Source organism: Barbus barbus, assembly GCF_936440315.1.
Source record: "Barbus barbus genome assembly, chromosome: 40".
In the NCBI taxonomy this organism is placed as follows: Eukaryota; Metazoa; Chordata; class Actinopteri; order Cypriniformes; family Cyprinidae; genus Barbus; species Barbus barbus.
The window spans coordinates 15,259,052-15,284,320 of NC_136718.1; the positions used below are offsets into that span (position 1 = coordinate 15,259,052).

General features: G+C 36.1%; 1 protein-coding gene across 2 annotated transcripts in view; it reads left to right on the plus strand.

Moving 5' to 3' along the window:
- Positions 1–25,269, plus strand: part of LOC306859536 (RNA-binding motif, single-stranded-interacting protein 2-like) — a 27,510-nt gene continuing 2,241 nt past the window's right edge. The window contains exons 1-10 of one of the 2 annotated variants that reach the window (XM_079400598.1): positions 1–158; positions 9,383–9,546; positions 13,061–13,119; positions 14,301–14,392; positions 24,155–24,312; positions 24,401–24,480; positions 24,570–24,679; positions 24,762–24,808; positions 24,896–24,989; positions 25,202–25,252. In XM_079400598.1, the coding sequence (XP_079256724.1) occupies positions 87–158; positions 9,383–9,546; positions 13,061–13,119; positions 14,301–14,392; positions 24,155–24,312; positions 24,401–24,480; positions 24,570–24,679; positions 24,762–24,808; positions 24,896–24,989; positions 25,202–25,252 (927 nt within the window). In that variant the 5' untranslated portion in view covers positions 1–86. Of the gene's footprint in view, positions 159–9,382; positions 9,547–13,060; positions 13,120–14,300; positions 14,393–24,154; positions 24,313–24,400; positions 24,481–24,569; positions 24,680–24,761; positions 24,990–25,201; positions 25,253–25,269 lie in introns of both variants that reach the window. The other variant, XM_079400597.1, reaches the window with a different exon arrangement.

The following is a 25,269-nucleotide window of genomic DNA, read 5'->3' on the forward strand; positions in this document are numbered from 1 at the left end:
GTCCCCGGTGACGTCAGCTGACTGTTTTGGCTGTACTAGGCGCTCCGGACACAGCGCGCGCTGCTGCTGCTGCTGTTGCTGTAAAAATGCTGCTCTCTGTGCCGCCAAGGACAGGAATCAACCCATATAACGGCTATCCCAGCAGAACCAGTAAAAAGGTAAAGCCCTGTTCATATGCGGTGGCGTCAGCTGGCGGAAAACGCTGATTTATGTCGCTTATCTCTGTTGTGTGTGTAACTGCATGAGTGTGAGCTGCAGTGTCCTTGAAAGTGGACCCGTGAAAAGACTGAAGTGTATCATCGCGCGATCGTGCCGGGTAATCCTCCACTGTGAGTGTGATACTGGAGTCAGCCTGGATTAAAAAGTGGGCAACTGGGCATCTTAATGTAGATGGCTGAGAAGTCACGGAACTTGCGGTCCGAAATGTTCACGGATAGATATACTTATTTATGGGGACTCGATGCTTGTGGATTCGTTGCAGTAAATCAGTATATAGGACTATTGTTTGGGATTCATGAGGAAAAAAGAAAATTAGTTTAACCAAGTTTTACGTTGAGTCATTCGCCCCACCCCTATAAATCCCACTACTAGGACGGGAAACATTTAGGTTTCGGATTGACTTTGCAGAGACAGAAAGTCAATGAATCCGACATAGGATGCCTTTGATTTACGGGCTGTTTATTTTCGGAGAGACAAAGGTCAGAATGAGAGAAAAAAACGCTCAATTTTCTTTTATAACATGTTAATGGCGCAGTTAATTTGTAATAACGAACGCTCGCCCTACATATATGATGTTACTAACTAATGACAGATATGGCACTAGTAATTAAGTTTCCAATCAATTACATTCAGAAACGATTTTCAGTTAGCTAGAGTTAGATTTTTATATATTACGATATACATAACATGCATTACGATTATTTTAATAGGCCTACTAGTATACATTTTTAAAACAGATTATTAGTTTGTTTTTGTTTTTTAGAAAAAAAAAAAAATCCTTTCTGTTTTGAGTTTGGGTATGCAAATGTATCCAAATTTTAGCTGCATAAAGTTAGTTACTACATTGTTTTCCTGTTGTGCCCACAGTGATACAGTAGTGTAATTGTGTACTAGCCTACTATTCTTTTGTCAATCTATAACTGACATGACATTAATACTGTGCAATGATATGCACTTAAAGTTGTCAGCCATATATTTTGAACATCATGAGTGAATCAGGTGTGCTTTCTTGCAAGTTTATTCAAAGCACTCCATCTTTATCATCTGCAATCTTCAATGCCCTTACAAGGTCATCATAATAAATCAACTGAAATAAAATGACAGTGCAAAGCGAAGAAAGACTATTAACGTGTTGACCGTTTTATGAATTATTGTCTGATAACTTATAAAATAGATAAAGGGAAGCCGTTTAACTGACATTGAGTATGATGGTCTATCTACTCATTAACAGTTTTATAAGCATACACCCTGTGATCTGATCCAGCTTGGCTCTCTAAATGTTATTTCAGCTTCACGCCCATGCTCACGAAATAATACAGAAACAACGCAAAGATGCAAGCAGACCGGGTTGCTGATTTAATTTTACCTTTCAGATTATGAAGAAATTAGAGAAGACCACAGCTATTGAGATTCACAGTTACATGTTTAACCAGATTCATTCATCACACCTCATTGTCCTTTTATTATTAGTGCTAACCGTGGACTCGACATAAATGTATAAAATGTGTTATGTATAACATTTTGAGTGAAAATTTGAACTTAGTATTTGGTTTGTTTTCCTTTTGCAGCACTTGAGCTGTAAGAACGTGATCATGTTCTTCGGTATGAATTGAGATTATCCAAAGAACATTTAAACCAACACTTTACTTATAAGTGTTGCTCTAGAAAACATTGAGGTGCCTGATAGCAGAGCTTCCACCAGCCCAGCAGCTGAGCAGGCAGGTGTCTGAGCCCATGGTACATCTTTTCTCAATAACTCTCACAGCGGTGCGAGTGCTGGGGGAGGAAGTGTAGGTAGTAGTGTGAAAGGAAGTAAGCTGTGTTGGGCAGGTGGGCTTCATATAAGTAAGCTGTGTTGGGCAGGTGAGCTTCATGTCCCTCGGTCATAAAGAGCACATGTTTGTCATTACTGAAAGGTTGTATATTGCGATGCAATGTAGATATTATGCCATGTATCACCCCAGGGATGGCAGTGAAGATGGTAGATGGTGTTTTTGGAAGCAGTTTTGGGCAGAATTGAATTCAGGGCATCTGTTTATAATGAAAAAATAACCTGGTGATGTCAGGTTGCACTTCACCTGCTGGAACGGACTGGATGAAAAAGCATTCAGTGGATTTGAGAAGAGGCTATTTGCCAAAAGCCTAGAGGCAGCCCTATCTGTTGAGTAAGGATGGCTGTTGTTGCTGCCAATGGAAGACCAAAAGAGGAATGACAAGCCCAGTTTGGACAGCAACTTCAGGTTTCACTTAGAATATGTTGGACGAGTCTAGTGTTTTGTGAAGCTGAGGGAGCACATTGATTTTTAGTTGCTGTAGCTATGTAGAAATGCAGAGGGAGAATGTCAGGTGTGGGTAAAACTACCAAACAGTATTTCTGCAGTGACTCTCAATGAGTGTGAGTCAGGAGGAAGATGAACCAACTAGTTGTGAGGCTAAAGGTCTGTTATAGGTCTGTTTCAGTCTAACCAAAAGCACTCTCATTTGCATGTTTATATTGCGGATCATTTTGACCCATTATGATTTTAGAGTTGTTTGGAAATACTGCTAAAACTATGATTTTATTCTTGAAATTTAGAATGAACATGATTGCAAAATGTTGACGCTCCACTGTTTTGTGGAGTGTTTGCATGCAGAATTTCTATTATGATTATTATATTATTATTATATTGGCAGTTGCGCAGACCTGAAATAAAAGCATTCTTTGGTGTTTTTTGTTATGTCAGTTTCTCTGCCTCTGAGGGTATTTACCTTTACATTTATTCATTTGGCAGACATTTCATTCAAAGTGTACATTTTTATCAAGTTGTGCATGCTCAGCTTGCTGGAAAGTGCAATGCTGTACTGTTTGAGCTTTGGGAAAGCACAGACCTCCTGTGTTTAAAATTAGAATTGTTTTGTTAATACTTGTAATGTGTGAGAAGCATTAATGTTTTTAAGGTTTGTTGCTTTTACTATTTTTTAATATAAAGTGCGATTTTAATTTGAATGAATCTAAAGTCAGGATCAATCTGACCCAGACCATAATGATTTTTAACCCTAAATGCAAGATAATAATTCTAGAAATGCAACTTCACGTGTTGTAATGCAAGATACATATCTGATAAAACTATTTTTTGTTCTCGGTGTGAATAAGCTCTGCAGAAAATGTAATTTGAAACACTATTTCCACAGCTTGTGTGCCTACGAGTTATCAGGGGACATTCATTTTTCCAGAATTTATGGATTGTGAGAGTGTGCAGCCCTGGTCTCTAATTTACTCCTTAAGTGCCCCAAACGTAGATAGGCTTCCTAAGCCTTGCAGGTCTGCTAAGCACTGCTGCACTGACTCACCCAACTGCTGTCAGCTCTGGCGGAATAAAATCCACTGGAGAATGACACTCTTTGGGGCGGCAAAATGTTGCAAATCACTTTACACAGTATGAATATTTGAAGCTCATTAGAGTCTTCCAAATATTCTGTGACCTTTCAGGTAATGAAACACCCTTTTTATGCAAATCACTCAGTTTTAAATGTAAAATTGAGAGCTTTGAGATGTGTCTTGAACAGCATAATATGGAGAGGAACAACGAGAGCCTGCTATGGATGCTAAAAGAGCTTCTTATGCTTCAAAAACTTCAAACCCAATTTATGCCAGTTGCAAAATATATATATATATATTAAAATATTAATAAAATTATATTATTAAATTAAAACTACATTCTTCAAATATTAATATAATTAATATTAATATATATTTACAGTTTAAGTTTCATCACTAGAAAATGAAGGTATATGGTGCAAAAAATATTCAAGAATAGTTTAATGTTCTAATAAAACACACTAAACTGCAAACTTGTAACCTTTGTAAAATTGTGAACTGTAACATTGTAAAGTTTTCTTCAGATTTTGTGATTCTACAAAAATATTTGAATCACTCAGTAACGCATGCTGAAGATTCCTTGGGACAGAATCTGTTTCTGTTGGTACCGCTACAGAAATGTGTGTTCACTCACACGCACTCACTTCGAAAACTGCTGAAAGACACAGTTTTGAAAACCAAGCAGCCTAGAAGAAGACTCATTCCCCTCCTTCCTGCACTCTTGGCAGGGATGCAGATTGCTCAGAGATAAATGACTTGGAATTCCTGGAATTCCCGTCTCAAACATTGTGCGTGGATCCTGGGTTACTGGCTGTGGCTAAGGTTTATTTCTACTAAAAGTTATAGTTGGAAATTTTTGATTAGCCAAAAGATATACAGACAGAGAAGTGGAGAAAATACCTGGCAAGATTAAATCCTGATTTGTGAGTATAACTTGAAAGGGGTAGAGAACTGAGCAACTGAGGGATGTTTTTTCTGTTGTTCTCAGCCCCTCCCCCTCATCTTTAATCCAGTGAAGTATGCATATTTCACAAGAATCACCATATATATGTGATTTAGAAACCAAAGCTCTATTCATTTCTCATATTAAATGGAAGTGAGGGACAAAAATTCAGTATTCTGAAGTATATTTTACCTAATAATATTGTCTCAATATTCTCATGCAAAGATTTTATTTTTAGTTTCACTTTTTAAAAAAAAAAATCCTTTTTGCATTATGTATTATATTATTAGGCAAGCATGGTTTTTAATATTTTTATTCAATCAAAATCTTACTCTAACATAAATCTAATCTAATCTATTTCTCACACCACAGAGAATTTTGACTAACTACACCTTAAAAATAATCACAATATTATTGCATTGTGACCCAGATATCTATATATGATTTGGTATATTATGTATATTACGTATTTTTAGAAATGAATTATACATCAGAATTATTAAATAAATTTACAATTATTTGACTGCCGTCACAAAATATAAATAATTATTTTTTATAAAGAATATTTTTAAATATGTAAAAATAGTGTAATATTGTTTTAGAAATCATATTCATATACTCTTAAAATATTCATATAAAAAATTATATAAATATAATTTCTCAAACAGTGTAATTTGACAAACTACACACTAAAAATAATCAAAAAAATATAGACATCTATATATGATATTGTATTTTATTATATATATATATGTTTTTCAGAAATTGAAAACTAAAAAATAATCATAAATGCACCTTTTACTTTGTTTTATTCATTTTCTAAAAACAAAAGGATTGCCATTGTGCATATAGCTCCTTTCCAATGTAACCGTATATAAAATACATGCAAGTTATTTTCACTTGATATGGACGACTGCATTATGCCGCAATGTATGTTGGTAGGTCAATAAATGTCCATATTCCCAGCAAAACGAAAAGCGTGCACCCACAATACTGTAACCTATGCAGGCTGGAGCGATAGACAGACCATTTATTTCCATCCACAGTCACATCTGGTACCAGCTCTTTAAAGCCAGAGCCCCTGCTAACTCTTCAGAGCTGCTTACTGCCTCCTGTGACCTCTATTTCCGCAAGCCTTCCCAAGAGTCTGCCCTAGTGGCACTGCAATGGAGTAATCAAGAGAGGTGCAAACCCCACCATGCTCTCATTACCACACTGCGCATATCTATGGAAATGAAGAGGCGGAATATAGCCGGTTCCACTGCAGTGCTGTCCTCAAGTGCAAATAAGGGAGGACTCTCGGGTTTCATTATAGTGCAACTGAGATGTTCAAGGGCAGCTTTGCTGGTATTGATTAGATGGTGACAAGGATTTGTTCTGCATTCAGATACATTGAGTGCAATCTGAAGTAAACAGAACAGTGTGGATGGTTGCGATGCATGAATTACTGTCAACGCGGTTGTGGACTTGCGGTTGTGGATGTCTTCAATATATCACATGCTTTGCATTTACAAGAATTAAAGCTGTAGGTTTAACAGATGTACATGAATGGGAGTTGTTTGTGTAGAGTCCATATGGGTCGTCGTGAGAAGTCGTGAGGAGAATACAAGGCACACAAACTTAGTTAAGCAGAACTAAAATGCATAGTTAACTTGCATAGTCATAAAATGCATATTTTTTTAAATTTTACAATTGCATATATATTTGTAACATTACTTGTCTTGTCAATTAAAGTACATTTAATGTGCACACTGAAAAAAACAAAAATTGGCTTTTAAACAATTTTCACTCAGAAATTGCTAGTACATTTTTTTAACCAGTAATTACAAAGAAATGGCAAGTATCTAAGACTTTAAAATAAATAAATAAAATGTTTAAGTAGAAAGAAATAGTATTTTCTTGTAAACATATTGTAAAAATATTTTATTTACAAATTTGAAAACACTTTTTACAGCATAGTTTGGGAATAAAATGTTCTGCAGAACTGAGCTAAACCTAACAAAACCTCCCTAATATTTCCATAATATTATATATACACTAGTACACTACCATTCAAAAGTTTGGGGTCGGTAAGGTTTTATTAATGCTTTTAAAAGAAGTCTCACCAAGGCTGCACTTATTTGATCAAAAATGCTGTAAAAATATTGTGAAATATTATTACCATTTAAAAGAATTCTTCTATTTGAATATATTTTAAAATGTAATTTATTCCTGTGATGACCAAGCTGAGATTTTAGCAGTCATTACTCAAGTCTTCAGTGTCACATGATTCTTATTATTAATGTTAAAACTGTTGTGCTGCTTAATATTTTTTATATAAATGGTGATACATTTTATTCTCAGCAATTTTATTTTCAGTAACAGAAAATGCAAAAGCAACACTTTTGTAACGTTATGAATGTCTCTCTCTCTCTCTCTATTACACTTAAAACATTTAAAATAATGCTAAAAAGCTAAATTACATAAAGATTAAAAATTGAATGCACATATGCATTTTAAAGTAACCTGATTTTTTCAATTCATGTCATGATTTGAACAACACATCTATCTGGATTGATGTCATTTGGAGGTATTGTTATTTTTAGCATGTAGTGTTTGTGTGGGGAAGACTGGTGTTGTTAGGTGTGCGGCACTGCTCAACCTTGAACAGCGTTGCGGGGCAGATGGGCTTAGTGGGGGGCAGTGGTTCAGTCATCTGTTTTCCCATGCAGAGGTAGAGTTAGCCGAGTACAGCAGTCCTAATGAGACAGTGCTTTCTGACTGCATCCAGCACATGAGAGTGATTAGTGCTCAACACTAACAAGCTCAGATCTCAATTAGACAGGCTTCTACAACTAAGTTCAACCGGCTCAAGAGGAGAGCAAAAGACAAGAGCCCTATATATGACATAATGTTTGTACGAGCACTTCTGGATGTGCCCCTCTCCCCTTTTTCCAACAATCTCAGCCAAACCAGTGAACTTGTGGCATGTATTAAACTGCCCCATTGTTCCCTGTCTGAGATTTGATTTCACAGGCTTGGCTAATGAAATACTTCATCCTTGCCTGCCCCTCTGACTGATGAGGAGTTAATTAGAAAACTAACAGAACCTCTCAGGAGAGGGAAAGCCCCAGGCTTTGGACACAACAACAATCAGAGGCATTTTCTGTTTCAGAATCGGCTTGTTTTTGGAAACCAAATCATATTTTTAAAGGGACAGTTCAACCACAAATGAAAATTCTGTCATTCTGTCAATTATTTAGTCACCCTCATGTAGTTTTATCATATTTCGAGTCTTTTTGAGCCTTACAATAGCTTTAACTCAAAAGCCAAATCATTGAACCAATGAGAAACTGATCAGTCCGATTTGTGAAGTGATCATTCTTTTGAGACTGTGGCTGCACCTGAAATCAAATACATCCCTATATAGTAGGCGACAAAGAGTATGTGAGAAGAGTATGTCCGAATTTACAGTATTCATAAATTAGTAGGTGGAGCGTGTGTCGAGTTTCAAGTTCCTTGGCATCCACATCTCTGATGACCTCACCTGGTCCCATAACACCTCTACTCTGGTCAAAAAGGCACAGCAGCGCCTTTACTTCTTAAGGAGCCTTAAGAAAGTTCACCTGAATCCCAGGATCCTTGTGGAATTCTACCGCTGTACCATTGAGAGCATACTCACGAACTGCATCTCAGTATGGTACAGCAATTGCTCCGCATCTGACCGCAAAGCACTCCAGCGGGTGGTGAAAACTGCTCAACGGATCACCGGCACCCAGTTAACTTCCATTGAGAACATTTATTATAAGCGCTGTCTGGGCAGGGCAAGAAACATCATCAAGGATGCCTCTCACCCTAACCATGGACTTTTCACCCTCCTTCCATCCGGCAGGCGTTACAGGTGCCTACGCTCTCGCACCAGTAGGCTCAGGAAGAGCTTCTTCCCCGAGGCTGTGACACTTCTGAACGCCACACCACCAATCTAACCTGCACCTGCTTATTACTGCACTGGTCACAGTACTTTAAACACATGCATTTGCACTACTCATATTTTGCACAGACTGCACATCGTTCAAGTCATTACACTATAAACTGTTTAAAGTTGTTACTGTACAAGCACAGTAAACTATTTCTATAAAATATTGCACTACTGCTATTTTGCATAGAATACATTGTTCTATCAATACTTTGCACACTCATCCAGCTGTATTTATTTATTACCACTGTTCTCACGTTTCTGCTGTTCATAATGTGTATATATAATCTGTAATCTATATAATCTACATTGCTCTGTTCATAATGTACATACAATCCCTACATTGCATTCCTATTTTATATTCTGTATATACTCTGCTCAATACTGTATATAGCAATTCCACTGTATATTCTGTAAATCATATCTTCACTTACTCTGCACTTATATGTATATAAAACACTATATTCTTGCACTTCTGGTTAGATGCTAACTGCATTTCATTAGCTCTGTACTTGTACTCTGCATAAATGACAATAAAGTTGAATCTAATCTAATCTAATCTAAAAAGTACCCTGATGACCTTCTACTTCGGACAAAGTGTGCATTTGATGGACACTTTACAGGACAGGAGTTGTTAATGGCAGTGAGGTGACGCAACTGATGCTAATAGGTCACATGTTATTACATCATTTTAATTTCTGAGAGAACTAATTTTTTAAAGGCTATATTCATGTTGCGACAGCATCATTTTGATATTTCAGTGTTTTGATATTTCAGTGAGTCACTAATGGTCAGTACAACAACTCCTTCCACATAAGTCAGAGGACATTTCAAAGGGAAATTAAAGGAAAGCCCTTTGGAATTTTAATCTAATAGCACTGACCTTGTCTTATCTCTGTTTTCACAGCAGGCGTATGCATCCTCCACCCAGCAGATGGCACCGCCCAGTCCCAACACCACCAGCAGTAATGGAAGCAGCAGCGGTGGAGACCAGCTGAGTAAAACCAACCTGTACATCCGTGGTCTCCATCCAGGAACCACAGACCAGGACCTGGTCAAGATCTGTCAGCCGTGAGTGTCCTTGTTTCACATGGAAATGAATTTAGGATTAGAAATGGTGGAGACAAGTAAGGTCAGGTTCATAATCAGCAGTTGGAGAGGGTGTATAATAAGAGCAGAAAATGCATTAAAAACAGAAGGAGTGTGTGGGAGAGAAAATCTCAGACTTTGAGCATCCTGATTTGACCCTTTATGATGAGGTTAGAAATGCACTGCTGGGAGATAATTCACATTCATTTCAACATGAAGTGTTTTTGGATAATCCTATACAGCATCTTGATTTAGTGGACGTTGCGTAAATCACACATTTCTATTCATGAGACTTTTTTGATATTTTATAACATTTTGGTGCGCCGCCTGAGGGGTGCTCGTTCTTCATCTTGGCATTGGATCTCATTCCGTGTGCTTTTGTTGGTACATCGGGAATTCATCTTTTGAAATAAATCTCATATCACTTTGTCACCATCAGATCCGTGCTTTCATGTTAGAAGATGTTTTGGTGGAATGTAATGACATAAACTCAACAGAGGTTTGGGTTTCAAACAAAGCTCTTTTTTGTTAACCAACTGCAGTGTTTCCAGCTAGGCACGTTGGTTCCCCCTCCTCGCTCTTTCCCTGCCTGCACCTCACTTCCTTTTAGGGTTGATAAAAGTAAGGAAGAGAGAGATTTTGGCTTCGACTTCTCCTACCTAGATCTCCCAACGCATACACAAAAAATATTTTATGTTTAAAAATAGTTGTTTTCATCTATTTAACCTTTTAACAACACTTTCGTTCATTTCGATTTGACTTTGTGTTTTAGATGTTTGATTTGATTCCCTTCATCAGTAAGTACATTTAAAATGGTTTGATTTTAGTTAAAAGGTTAACTTTTTAAGGTTTTTTTCAGTGTTTATAAATCTATTACTGCAATGCAGTTGTAACTGTTAAATCTATTAAAAATTATTTTCAGTAATTGAAAAAAGCTAAAATTAAAAATAAAATAAAATAAAATAGATGAAAAACTTCAGAGAAAACTTTAGAGATGTTACCTTGGCAATGAATTGAAATAAGTGAAAACTGAAGTACTAAAATGACTAAAACTAAAACTGATATAAAAAATAAATTCAAGCTAAATAGAATAAAAAAACTAAATAATAAAAATGGCAAAAGCACCTCTTTTTTAAACTTAAACTAATATGAAAATGAAAAATAAATTCTAAAATATAAAAATAAAAGCTAATTCAAAATATGAATACATTCTATAATTTTACATAAATAATGTTATAATAAATGAATAACACTAACTGCAAATCTAAATGTATTAGCTTATGTTTTAAAATTTTTATATTAAATTGACAAAACAAAAATGAACAACTCAATGTCTTTGATGCCCAGTTTGATGGCCAATACAAACAGGATGTATTTTCCTAAGCTATATATATATATATTCCATTTTAGGACAAACTGCTCATTTATTTAAGATGGCGTAGAAAGAAAGTGCACATAGAAGTATAATACTGGAGATCGAGGCCCTCTCTGGAAGAAAAGGCTGAGATGAGGCTGCCCAGCCCTACAGGAAACTCTGAGCCCAGGGGGAAAGGGAAAGACAAACAAGGGCAACAGCTGGGAGGGAGAGGAGACGAAAAGTTGTTGGTGATGGGGTGGGGAGAAGCTGTGAGAGAGAAAGAGAGATTTGGGGGAGTGTGAGAAAGAGAGACTGAGAGAGAGAGAGATAAGAGCTAGTCAAATATATCAGGTGTTTCTTAGCAAAGAAGCTGTTGGTGGAGGAGATGTTTGGTCAAGTAATTCCTGTTACCTTTATAGAAAGCGAGAGAGCAGATCACAAACCAAATGGTTTCAGAAATCTACAGCTTGTTTTACAAAGTGAATGCTGTGGATATCTCAAGCAAGACCAGTGAAAAAACGACTGCCACATTTATATTTCTGATATATTTAAGCATTATCACAAGCAAGAGTGCACTTCAGACCAACAGCCCAATTGCGAGAATACTTCTTCAATATACAAGAAATTAAAACTGAGTAACTTACGTTTTAGGAAATATTGCTAGTTACTTTGTCTGTTTTTAATCTGTCAATGACAATAAATCAGTTGAGTGAATGATTTGTTGACTCACTTTGTTTGGTTTCTGAACGAATGAGTGTTTTGAATTAATCGATAGAGTGTGATTTGTTGCTGAATGAATCAAAGTCACTGAGGCATTACAGAATTAAAGCCCTCTCTTGTCACTAATTTTAGAGCTAACCGCCCTACCAATGCTGCAACAGAGTCAATATGACTACTATTTTTTTGCTACACTAATATCTCCAGCCCATCTCATAGTGCTTACTTGACCATGACTCTTGGTTGGATCTCACACATGACTGTGTTCACCCCTGGGCTGCACTGATAGTGACATCAGGGAAAAACAAAACTAAATGCAAATAATAAAATGCAATTAACCATGCAGTCATGCATATTTAGGATGGAAAAATAAATAGACTTACAGTATGTTGTGGTAACACAGTCAAAACAGTCATCAGAGAAGTGCTAAAACTATTTTAGTCATTTCAGTCAAATACTATTTTAGCCGAAATAAAAAAAATTATTATTATTTTTTTTTTTTTACAGCTGAATATTTTTGCTGGAATTTCAATGCATCACTGATTATCATATTGCCTTTTCCATCTATGTTATATTGATAAGTTTACATATTGTTGACCCTAAGTATATTACGTATTATGTATCCAAAACTATTTCAGCGGAAACCAAAAATATTTTTTTGAAAAAAACAAACAAATCAAATTGCCTATTCCAATTAGTCAAATCCACTTTTCCAATATTACTTTAATCTATACTGTAATTACATTAAATAGGTTTAGTTCAGTCGTGAACATCAGCTTGAGGTTCTGTGCGCAGGCAGTAGGACCCAGATGAGGAGTGCGGTGGAGGGCATTGTAGGTTGATTGTTGTGGATCTCAGCCAGAGCTGTGCAGGGCAGACAAGGAGAACTCTCAGGTTACACTGCAAGCACATGCCTGGCTCGAGAACACCTACCGCCCTCCCCCTCGCCGTCCCTCAAACACCCGCAAGCCTCCAGTAATCCACAGACATGTACACCACCTACAGCTATATACCTGTATCATGCTGTGCAAATGCCTTTTCCCATGCAAGGCAGCATGAACATTGTATGGAATCCATTATTTAAAGAGCATTACCATTTGATCAGGGCCTCTCCTCCACACCGGCACCCTCATGAAGATTTAATGCAAATGATTTCTGGATATGGGGGCCCATTGAGTGGCACATTGTGAATGGGGCAGCGCTGGTGCTCTGCATTTATGGGGTTTTGTGCCTGCGCTGCTCGCCTGTTTCTGGCTTAGATTACTTTGGCTCTTCCAAACTGTGTTTGACCTTATAAAATATCAGATAAACATCAGCAAGTCTTATGAGTTTGGATGGATTTACCAATATTAAGCTGTTTAAAGTGTTTATCCATTCAATTAACCCAAATGTTTCTTTTTGTGTTTGTTTTGTTTTGCACAGCTATGGAAAAATAGTGTCTACTAAGGCCATTCTTGACAAGACCACCAACAAATGTAAAGGTAGGATGTCCTGTATAATTTCATCTTTAAAGGAATAGTTCGCCAAAAATTTTAGAAAAAGAGAAACTTTAAATAATGTGCTTTTATGTTACTTAACATGAGATGAGCCGTCAAAAATGACAAGAAAAAACCTGTAAACATGCAGTTTGTTATATCATGAAAATATTCCTGCTTCTGCCCAATATTCCACGTCCTCTGAAAAATGATATTTTTGTTTGACAAGAAGACAGTTACAGAAAATCTTGCTTGAAAGCTGTGGTCAGAATGGAATGGAAAAGAGCAGCTTGGACATTTCTTCTAAACATCTCCTTTTTAAAATTATTTTTTATTATAACTTTTTTGGGGATTATAATATTATTTAATGACAATTAATTATTCATAAATAATTATTTTAAGTTTGATCTTTTCAATAAATATTTTTTGTATTAATTTAATTATTTAAGTTTTAATTCAATCAAATTATTAATTGTATTTTAATTTTTACATTAGTAATATTAATGTAAAAATAAAAATAATATATTAATAAAATATTAATACTAATAATTTGTTAATAAACAGTCTATCATTTATTTATAATATATTAATAAAATATTTACATTATTTTATATTAATATTAAATATGAATATTTATTTTATTAATATTTTTTACAAAATAATAAAAATCCTTACAAAATGAAAAATCCAAATAAAATTATTTTCCTATTAAAATTCACATTACTGCGATGGCCATTTTTGTGTATAGAAGAGCATCTTGGACGTTCTTCTAAACATCTGCTTTTGCGTTCCACAGAAGAACGAAAGTGATACGTGTTTTGAAAGACATTTTAAGTGAACTGCTCCTTTTAACCCATGAGCGCTCTTTAACTATACTTCATCTATTTTATCTCTAGCAAATATGTGCTGATGTAACAGGAATGAGATTGGTATTGCATAACCCTACATCTGTCAAGTAAACCAATGCTATTACATTTGTGTGTGTGTGTGTGTGTGTGTGAGAGAGAGAGAGAGAGAGAGTGTATAGTTAACTTGGTCTGATAGCTCTTTTCTCATGTGGGACAGAGCGATTACCAGTGTGAGGTAAGGTGCAGAGGAGTGATAGGGAACGCTATTGGCTTAACAACTAAACTCTAAGCAGTGATCACTGATCCTCTGTGTGTGTGTGTGTGTGTGTGTGTGTTCAGGCTATGGCTTTGTGGATTTCGACAGCCCGGCCTCTGCACAGAAAGCAGTGACAGCGCTAAAGGCCAGTGGAGTTCAGGCTCAGATGGCAAAGGTAAGAGACAGAGGAATTAAACACCCTGTCCCTTAATGACTCTTACTTGCTGTAAACCTTGTATGGCACTTTGAAACAGCTTCAAACGAATTCCAAACACAAGCATCACTATTATTACTATGGCTCATACTTAAGTTTGGGATTTGAACAAAACTCTAAGCCAAAGTATTCAACTTTGGCGCAAATTTCATCCAGCATGGTTTCTGCACTGGACACGAATGATACTTCAAATCATGTGGATTGATGAAGAAATATATGTTATTACTTTCTTTATCTTTCCTTACTGATTTTCAGCTAGTAGACAATACAATTGACAAACACATCCATGAATTTAGAACAAACTTGGGCTAGTGAGAAAACACCCTGAACTTTAGCAACCACCGTTTAATTGTAATTTATTCCTGTAATGCAAAGCTGAATTTTCAGCATTATTACTCCAGTCTTCAGTGTCACATGATCCTTTAGAAATCATTCTAATATGCTGATCTGTTACTCAAGAAACATTTCTTATTATTATCAATGTTGAAAACAGTTGCTTAATATTTGTTGTGGAAACCGTAATATATTTTTCAGTATTTCTGATTAATATACTGTTCAAAAGAAGAGCATTTATTTGAAATATGAATATTTCGTAACATTAAGTTTTTTTTTCATGGACTAACAAAATGTTGTATTACTGATTCAAGGAGAAACTAATTGATGTTAAAAGTAAATGCCACCAATCACTTTAGTGGTGGACAGCATGATTATTTTACCACACTTGGCCTGTTTGTGGATGTTGAGCTGTGAAATGGAGCTGGTGTCCCCATTAGGCTCATGCAGGTCTGCCATTGAGAGCAGTTCAAAGTAAGTGCCTGAGGAGTAGTTGTCCCGTTTCTGCTCCTGCGTGGTGCTCTAGCTCTACAAAGAGGTTGTGTGTTCTCTCTCTCACCCATGGCTGAGTCACTGTCTGAGCAGCCTGGCTGGTAGTGCTGCACGCCCTCCGTAGAGGACCGTGGCCCTGCAGGCCAGCTCTGCTCCTACCCTGGCCAACCACTCACACAACCCTGCTCAGTCACTCAGACCCTCTCACTGATTTCATGGCCTTTTAATGGATCTTAATATTATGATTTTTATGCTGAAATGTTATGCTGAATATTTGGGTTAATCTCATGAAATAATGTCCAGATCATATTTTACAGCAAAACAAACAAACAAATAAATAAATAAATAATGACATTACATTTTCAATAAATAAAATGTATTTTTAATATTTAATTTTATATATATATATATATATATATATATATATAGCTGTAATATTATTTCAATGATAATGAATTATTCATGAACAAATTATTTTGAGTTCACTTTATATTTCTTTATTTATTTTTAATTATTATTATTTTATTTAAATTAAGAATTGTTTAACTGCAATATTATTTCAATTAAACTAAATGTATTGTTATATTTTATTTAATTTTAATATTACAATGAAAATTATCATTCCCAAAAAGCAATTACTGTAACAAATAAGATTAAATTTTATATATATATTAGGGATGCACGATATTGGATTTTTGCCGATATCCGATATGCCAATATTTTCAAATCATTTTGGCCAATACCGATATATTTCCTTTTGTTTGGAAACAACACCAAGTCTCTCCTGTGCAGAAATTATAAGCAAAATAGTTTTAATTTTGGTTAGTTTTTAACAAAAACATATTTATTAGAATTAAATAAAAAATAATGAAGGTTTTTGACAGTACAATGAAGCTTTGAAAATATCTATACATAAACTATATATCGCTGCATTTTTCCCCCAGAAAGATGCAGTGTTAACCCTAACATTTTATTTTAAGATTTAACATTTGTAGATGGTCTACAGCAAAAGTTGTAAAAATTCTGAAAATCTTTTAGAGCTTGATTTGTTTAAAAAAAATAAAACATATTACACATTAATGAATAAATCTGAATATATAAAATTATTTAATTTACAGGTGTTATGTTTGTGCTTTTTTTTTCATGTAAGCTATAGCTTCTGACCATTAAATCAAAACATACTAATTATTTTATGACATCAATTACTGCTTTATTTAATCAGAAATCTACATCAGAAATTTAATCACAGTCTAAATGTTATTTGTGTAGGCTATTTTACTTTTAATTTAATTAGAAGTAGGCCAATATTGCCCCCTTCAGATTAAAACTCTTTACGGAACAGGCATTAGGACCTGGGGGAGGCTGCCGCTGCATGTGCTATTACTGTTTACTCTTATCACACACCGAATGAATTCGGTACTGCTTTCACAGACTAAATGCAGCCATCCAAAAGAGTGAGTCTAATCATCATTCAGACAAAACTTTGCTTCAAGAATGAGCCACACTGCTGATCTAATCACTAGCACACCCTGAGCACATGCGAGTTAACTTATTCCTCTTATCGGCAAGTATCGGCATAATTTTTCATATCGGGCCGATGCCGATATTTACATTTAAAGCCGTTATCGGCCGATTCAGTCTGATATCAGTCTATATATATAGTAGGGGTTAGGGCTGTATACCTTGGAGAACCTGGCGATACGATACATACCTCGATACACAGGTCACGATTCGATACGTACCTCGATACAGAGCTGTCTCGATACGATTTGATACAATGTGACACGATTCGATACGATTCAATAAAAATACATGGGCCAGAGCCAATTAGTTAATGTTGAACACATTTACTCAACAAACAGAACTCTGCATTTTTCTTCAATTTAATGAAGACAAAAGTGCATTATAACAAAGTGCATTTTGCTTAAATATTTGCAACTTTAAGTGCTCTGATTAATTGTACACAAATTGTATTAATCTGGAAATTACCACAAGTCAACATTTAACTTTCCAAGGGTACAGTCTGAGCTCACACAAGCACAAAATCTTCTTCTTATTATTCTTAACTTCTTATTAAATCTTCTTATAATTATTTTTTGTGACACCATGTACTGCCATAACATATTTCACTATGAAATCACTTAAAGGTGCCATAGAATGCATTGATACAGTATTTTAAATTGTTCTCTGATATCTACACAGAAGGTATGTGGCTTAGGTAAGGGCAACAAATCTCCAGAAACGATTTTACATGTCCATTTACAACCCTAGGATTTCTCCCTAGAATGAAACGGTCTGTTATTGGCTTATTTGGCAGGGTCATGAATAATAATGAGCTCTGCTCTGATTGGCTGCTTCACAGTACGGCTCATCAGCAAGAAGGAAGCACAGGGAGGAAAATATATATTTAAATACTTTCTCTCGCAGTTATATCGTCGGGTAATTATACTGTATATAAAACGCGGGCATCAGGGAGCCGTTATTAATATGCGAGGCATTGAAACTGCTTTTGAACGATCCATCGATCGCGTTATAGTTTCACTTTGAAGAGACGCGATCACACAAACTATGTTTACATTATGGAGCAACAGTACTTACCACACATTTCACAAGATCAGATGCTTGTCAGGGGTGCTCAGGATCTGTAAGTCATTCGCCATCATCCTCATCTCTCCTTACTGAGAGTGAAATCGTATGTACTGTAACAGGCTACCGCTAGCAAGGAGCTAACCATGTCCCTTTAGTGGCTCGCGTTATTTGCTTTCTGTGCCTTTCTGAATACAGACACCAACCCATCCCTGCACTTCACACCCCCTGCACGGCCTGGAACATAACATTTATTTTGTTATTTTCGCTGTTGTCCGCGCTTGTTTATTTACAATACCTGCAGAGCTTCTGATGGTTCGGCCGGCTTAGAACAAGGGCGGGTTTATGCAAATGTTGGGGGCGTAGTGATCCCGACTGTTGCGTCACAGTCGGTGTTATGTTCTGATTCGCCTGTTTTTCAGTGGTCTTTTTTAATCACGAGATTTACATATGAAGGAGAAAACTATGGTGTTTGAGACTCACTGTATGTCATTTCCATGTACAGAACTGTTATTATTTAAATATGCCAGGGTAAAGACAGTTTTTCATTCTATGGCACCTTTAAATGCTACATCTTGCTTTAACATTTTCCATGAGTTTTTTTGAAACTCGCGGGCGCCGCTGCGCCCCCTAATGGCTGGGCGGAGTACTAGTAATTCTCATTAGCTTGTCATTACTGCAATACAGTATTTTTGATAGTTTTTAAAAATTTAAATCATAAAGGGACTACAAAAAAATACCCATGTTACTTTTTAGCTATATTAATTTCTTTGCATTACAGTAATAGCATTGATATTTTTTGCATTGCGGTAATGAGAAATGAGTAATGGGTGTGCTTAATTGTGCTAAAAAAATAATGTCGCAATCCAAAAGTGCAACAAAAAAAAGGATTCAATTTCTTTTCCATTTTTTCTCTTTAATTTTGCAGTAAATGGGACCTGAACATATTCTTGAAAGATTTTGTGAGATTCATATATTTAATCTGTAGATCAGCATGGAAGGGCAACCTCTTCACACAAGAACATTATGAAGCACCCGTCTTAATTACAGCCATTTTAGAGTCTTTTAGCGTTCTGACCTATTTATGAGTCTGTTGAGGCAATTGCCGTGGGTTTTCCTCCTCCCATTCACTCTGTGGAAAAATGCAGTGTCTCACGGCACGATTAGATCAGTACAAAAATCACCTTCATCGCAAGTCACTGCAATTAGACATTCATTATTCATGGTGCTGAGATGAACTGGTAATGCATTTACAGCTCACATTTTAATCTCATCTGCACACCAAAGCAATGAATATGCAAATCAGCAGCGGGTGAATTGAAGGTTTGCTGTCTTGAAGCATCTTTACTGTCTTTCTGATTTGTTTAGACAAGTTAACACACAACTCTTGCTTCAATGAATGATCTAAATTAATTTGAGCCGTTTAATATGATTAAGGGGTTTTGAGATCCTAAGATAAAACCTCCATCTTATGCAGGAAGCAGGTAATCCGTAGAAGACATGCAAGCACAGGTTTGTGTATTTGTTAATTTGTGGTTAGAAAGGTGTCACGTTGTACTCTATGCATATTTGCTGTCATGCCTGCAGCTTCAAATTAAGCTAATTAGGTGTTTATATGGTAATGAGCTCAGTACTGGCCTTGAAAACTGTCATTTTGATTATCATTTTGATAAAACATAATTATCCAGAGGTAAGAGATAAATATGGCGAAAAATTTGCTTTTATTTACACTTGTGGCCAACAATTGGGAATAATTTAAGAGTTCTTAATGTTTTGAGAGAAGTCTCTTATGCTCACCAAGGCTGCATTTATTTGATCAAAAATGAGAAAAAAAACAGTAATATTTTTAAATATTATTACAATTTAAAGTAACTGTTTTCTATTTTAATATACTTTGAAATGTAATTAATTCCTGTGATGGCAAAGCAGAATTTTCAGCATCATTACTCCAGTCTTCAGTGTCACATGATGAAATCATTCTAATATGCTGATTTGGTGCTCAAGTAACATTTCTTCTTATTATCTATGTTGAAAACAGTTATGCTGCACAATATCTTACAGAAGCCATTATATATTTTAGTGGATACATTACCATTGAAAAGTCTGGGGTAAGTAAAATAAAAACAATTATACTTTAATTTAGCAAGGATGCATGAAATCATTAATTTGCATGAAATCATTAATTAATACGGGGAAGTCGTGGCCTAATGGTTAGAGAGTCGGACTCGTAATCGAAAGGTTGCAGGTTCGAGTCACCAGCCGGCAGGGATTGTAGGTGGGGGGAGTGAATGTCCAGCGCTCTCTCCACCCTCAATACCACGACTGAGGTGCCCTTGAGCAAGGCACCGAACCCCCAACTGCTCCCCGGGCGCCGTAACATAAATGGCTGCCCACTGCTCCGGGTGTGTGTTCACGGTGTGTGTGTGTGTGTGTGTGTGTGCATTTGTTCACTACTCACTGCTGTGTGTGTGCACTTGGATGGGTTAAACGCAGAGCACCAATTTCGAGTATGGGTCACCATACTTGACAATACGGCACAACTTTTTTTTTTTTAAATTTTCATTAAAGAATCTGGAAAAAATGTTTCACAGTTTCCACAAAAATATTAATCATTAGTTTTTTTTTTAGATATATATATATATATATATATATATATATATAATATATATAAGATTTTTTTCTGTCTCTGAAGACAGGAGTAATGACTGCAGGATATTTTGCTTTGCCATCACAGGAATAAATTATTAGATTTTTTAAATTAGATTTTAAAATATATTGAAATAGAAAATAGTTATTTTAAATCATAATAATATTTCACAATATTACTGTTTTACTATATTTTTGGGCAAATAATTGCAGCCTTAGTGAGCATAAGAGTCTTCTTTCAAAAACATTAAAAAATCGTAATTATTCCAAACCTTTCTCAACTTTGTGTATTTTACTTCTATTTCTATTTCTTTCTTTTTTTTTGGAAAAGAGAAAACTTCCAACAAGCTTCATCCCCCGATTTCACAGACAAGGCCTAAGCCTAGTCCTAGACTAAAATGTAAATCTATTGAATCTGACTAAATCTAAATCTGACTAAATCTAACAATTCTGTTTCAACAAAAAGAAACTTGCACTGACTGATCTTAAAACATTTTTTTGACTGATCTTAAAACATCTTAAAACACTTTGTTTTATCTTAAGATGCATACCAGTAAGGATTTTTTTCTAAGTGAAGTGACATTCAGCCAAGTATGGTGACCCATACTCGGAATTCGTGCTCTGCATTTAACCCATCCAACGTGCACACACACAGCAGTGAACACACACACACCGTGAACATACACCCGGAGCAGTGGGCAGCCATTTTATGCTGCAGCGCCCGGGGAGCAGTTGGGGGTTGTCTTGCTCAAGGGCACCTCAGTCGTGGTGTTGAGGGTGGAGAGAGCGCTGTACATTGGATTTTAGGCATGTTTGTAAAAATTACTTAAATGTCCTAATTAAACTATGGCCTAATCCTCGCTTAGGCTAAGTCCTGTCTATGAAACGGGCCCATATTTCATATTTGAACTCATGGCAGCAGCTGAACCAGTCTTATCTCTCCAATCTCATACAAGTGCATAAGGGTGCTGGCTCAGCAGTTTGTCCTACCTGTAAACTTCTGAACTTCACAGTCATTTCGGTTTCCTTTTGATTTCCAATACATTTTAAAGCTGGGATGTATCATTACTGGAATATCAAGGACATTTCCAATTTAAAAATCTGTATGCAGTATTTGTGGCATGTGGCATTATGTCGATTACCACAAAACCGAGAAGGGACATGGAAAGGAAGTCACATAACTCTGTAAAGCGCTCAGTGTTTGATGTGCTTTAATTTGGGCCTGACAAGGCTGATGAGGCCCTAACCTCAACTACCCATAATCCTTACCTTATTGAGCCTATAAGGCTGATCATTCCTTCTGGAACAAAGCAGGGCACCTTGCAGATATCCACCTACAGGAATTATGTCAGTAACACAAACCAGACGTTTCTCTACCTAGAAGCAGTGGAAGTGAATGAGGACTGATGCAGTCAAGCTCCAAAATTACAAAAACATACCATAAGGGGCAACATGCTTGAGTATTCCGCTTACTCGTGTCTTTTGCAGCAATGACACTGCATTGTATAAATGCAGTACAGAAGTTAAAAATTATCTATCTCACACACTAGACCTAGCTTTTTTTCATTCCACTTTTCTGTGTTTTCCTTGTGAACGTCCCCTAAAACCATCATAAAAGTAGTCTATGAAGAATGTGCTATATTTATTATTACATTTATCATAAGCCATATGATGGCTTTGTGTAGAAAAACAGGTTGAATTTAAATCTCTATTCGCAGAAATGATAACAGAATTGCTATTTTTGGACAGATTAATTCTTAAAATTGAAATAACCCAAAATATTCCTTTAACCTAGTAATGTCCATGCATTTTAGCATTATTAGTAATAATATTCATACATATTTTGAATGAGTTTTTAATCTATGTATATTCAGTTTTCATTTCGATGTGCTTTTGTTAGATTTATTAGTTTCTGTTGTGTTTTTGTTTTGCTTTGTTTTTACATACACACATATTTATACATACACACTATATATATAGTTCCAATTACTGAAAATAATTTAATAGTTGTAGTTTACAATACAGTCATGGCCAAAAATATCGACACCCTTGGTAAATATGATCAAAGAGGGCTGTGAAAATTAATTTGCATTGTTAATCCTTTTGATCTTTTATTTAAAAAAATCACAAAAATCTAACCTTTCATTGGAGAATAAGAATTTAAAATGGGGGGAAATATCTTTATGAAATAAATGTTTTTCTCAAACACACGTTGGACACAATTATTGGCACTTCTAGAAATTCTTATAAGTAAAATATCTCTGAAGTATATTCCCATTCATATTCACAATTTTGAGCACTCCAGGGTGATTATGAACATGAAATTATCCAGCCATGGCTTCCTGTTTCACAGAAATATAAATAGGAGGGAAAACAAAGCCCAGATTCCCTTAATCATCCATCACAATGAGAAAAAACTAAGAATATATTTCTGATGTGCAGCAAAAGATAATTGAGCTTTACAATTTAGTGAAGTGGCTTTAAGAAAAGAGCTAGAGTAGTTAAAATTCCCATTTCCACCATCAGGGCAATAATTAAGAATTTCCAATCAACAGAAAATGTTACGAAACTGCCTGGAAGAGGACGTGTGTCTATATCGTCCTAATGCACGATGAGGAGGAGAGATTGAGTGGCTAAAGACTCTCCAAGGACCACAGCTGGAGAATTGCAGAAAATAGTTGAGTCTCGGGGTCAGAAAACCTTTAAAAAAATTGTCGAACAGCCCCTACATCACTACATGTTGTTTGGGAGGGTTTCAAGAAAAATTCTCCTAGCTCATCCAAAAACAAACTCCAGCATATTCAGTTATCAGACACGACTGGAACTTCAAATGGGACTGGCTTCTATGGTCAGATGAAACTAAAAAATTAGCTTTTTAGCAGCAAACACTCCAGATGGGTTTGGTGAACACGGGGATAAAAATGACCCCATGTGTACAGTGAAATATACTGCTGTATTTTTAATGTTGTAGGCCTATATTTTTGCTGGAGGTCCTGGACATCTTGTTTAGACGCATGGCATCATGGATTCTATCAAATACCAACAGATAAAAAAATCAATAAATGACTGACTCTGCTAGAAATCTTATAGTGGGCCATGTTTGGATCTTCCATACACAAACCTCAAAAATAAACACAAAAATGGATCACTGAGCACAAAACCAAGCTTCTGCTGGCCATTCCAGTCCTCTGACCTGAACCCTGTAGAAAATGAATGAGGTGAACTGAAGAGAAGAAGCACCATCATGGAGCTGGGAATCTAAAGGGTCTGGAGGGATTCTGGATGAAGCAATGGTCTCTGATCTCTTGTCAGGTGTTCTCTAACCTCATCAGGCGTTATAGGAGAAAATCTAGAGCTGTTAAACTGGCAAATGGAGGTTTCAAAAAGTATTGAATAAAAGGGTGCCGTTAATTGTGGCCAATGTGTATTAGAGAAAAACATTTATTTCATAAAGATATTTCCCCCCATTTTAAATTCTTATTCTCCAATGAAAGGTTAGATTTTTGTGAATTTTTTAAATAAAAGATTAACAATGCAGGTTTATATTCACAGCCGCCTTTGATCATATTTACCAAGGATGCCGATATTTTTTGGCCATGACTGTATATCCTAGAGATGATTTCCTATTCAATGTTTACCACGTTTGTTTCTCTCTTCTTGATGCAGCAACAAGAACAGGACCCCACCAATCTGTACATCTCTAATCTGCCTCTGTCTATGGATGAGCAGGAGTTAGAGAGCATGCTCAAGCCCTTCAGCCAAGTCATCTCCACTCGCATCTTACGCGACGCAAACGGCACCAGCCGCGGAGTTGGTTTCGCCAGGTACACCTGACCAGATCTAATACATAGAACCTGACATTATCAGGATTAATATTCCATTAATAATGCATTTGCAATTACTCTATGTCAGGATGGAATCGACTGAAAAATGTGAGGCCATCATTCAACATTTTAACGGCAAATACATCAAAACTCCTCCTGGAGTAGCAGGTACTACATTTGGGTTGTTTTTCATATTTAGTTTTGTATTGACCAGATGCTTATGACAAAAAAATAATGAGTGATATGTTGTCATTAAGTGCCTACAGAACCCTTGCTGTTTAAATTTGCGGATGGGGGACAGAAGAAACGTCAGAATCAGGGGAAATATCACCAGAATGGGCGGCAGTGGCTGAGAGAGGGCGAGACTGTGAGAGAGCTACTTTTTTCTGCTTTTTTCATGTTGATTTCAATCGCAAGTCTTAATTCAACTCGTTCTTACACACATACAGGGCGGGATGACGCTAACATATGACCCTACTCCTGCTTTACAAAATGGGTGGGTTCAGAAATTATTACTCAAGAAATGTTGTACTTGCATGGTAACAGCTCTTTGTTTAAAAAATGTGTTTGTCGCCCCCTGCAGGTTTTATTCTCCTTCCTACAGCATTGCTCCTAACAGAATTATTGCTCAGACTTCTATCTCTCCCTACATGCACTCACCTATGTCCACCTACCAGGTACGGAGAAGCCATTTGTTTTGCAAGAGCCATACTACTGCTCAATATTTCAAGTCTTTTGAAGATGTACAGTCTTTATATATGAGGAATTTAAGTTCTTGTTTATGGAAAAATCTTCACATTCTTTCTAGCTTATTAGGTCTATATAGATCTGAAGCATATAGAATAACAACACAAATCGAAGTTTAAAATGTGTGTCGTTTTAATGTCAGGTACACAATCCCTCTTGGATACATCACCAGTCTTACCTCATGCAGCCCACAGTAAGTTGCAGTAAAAC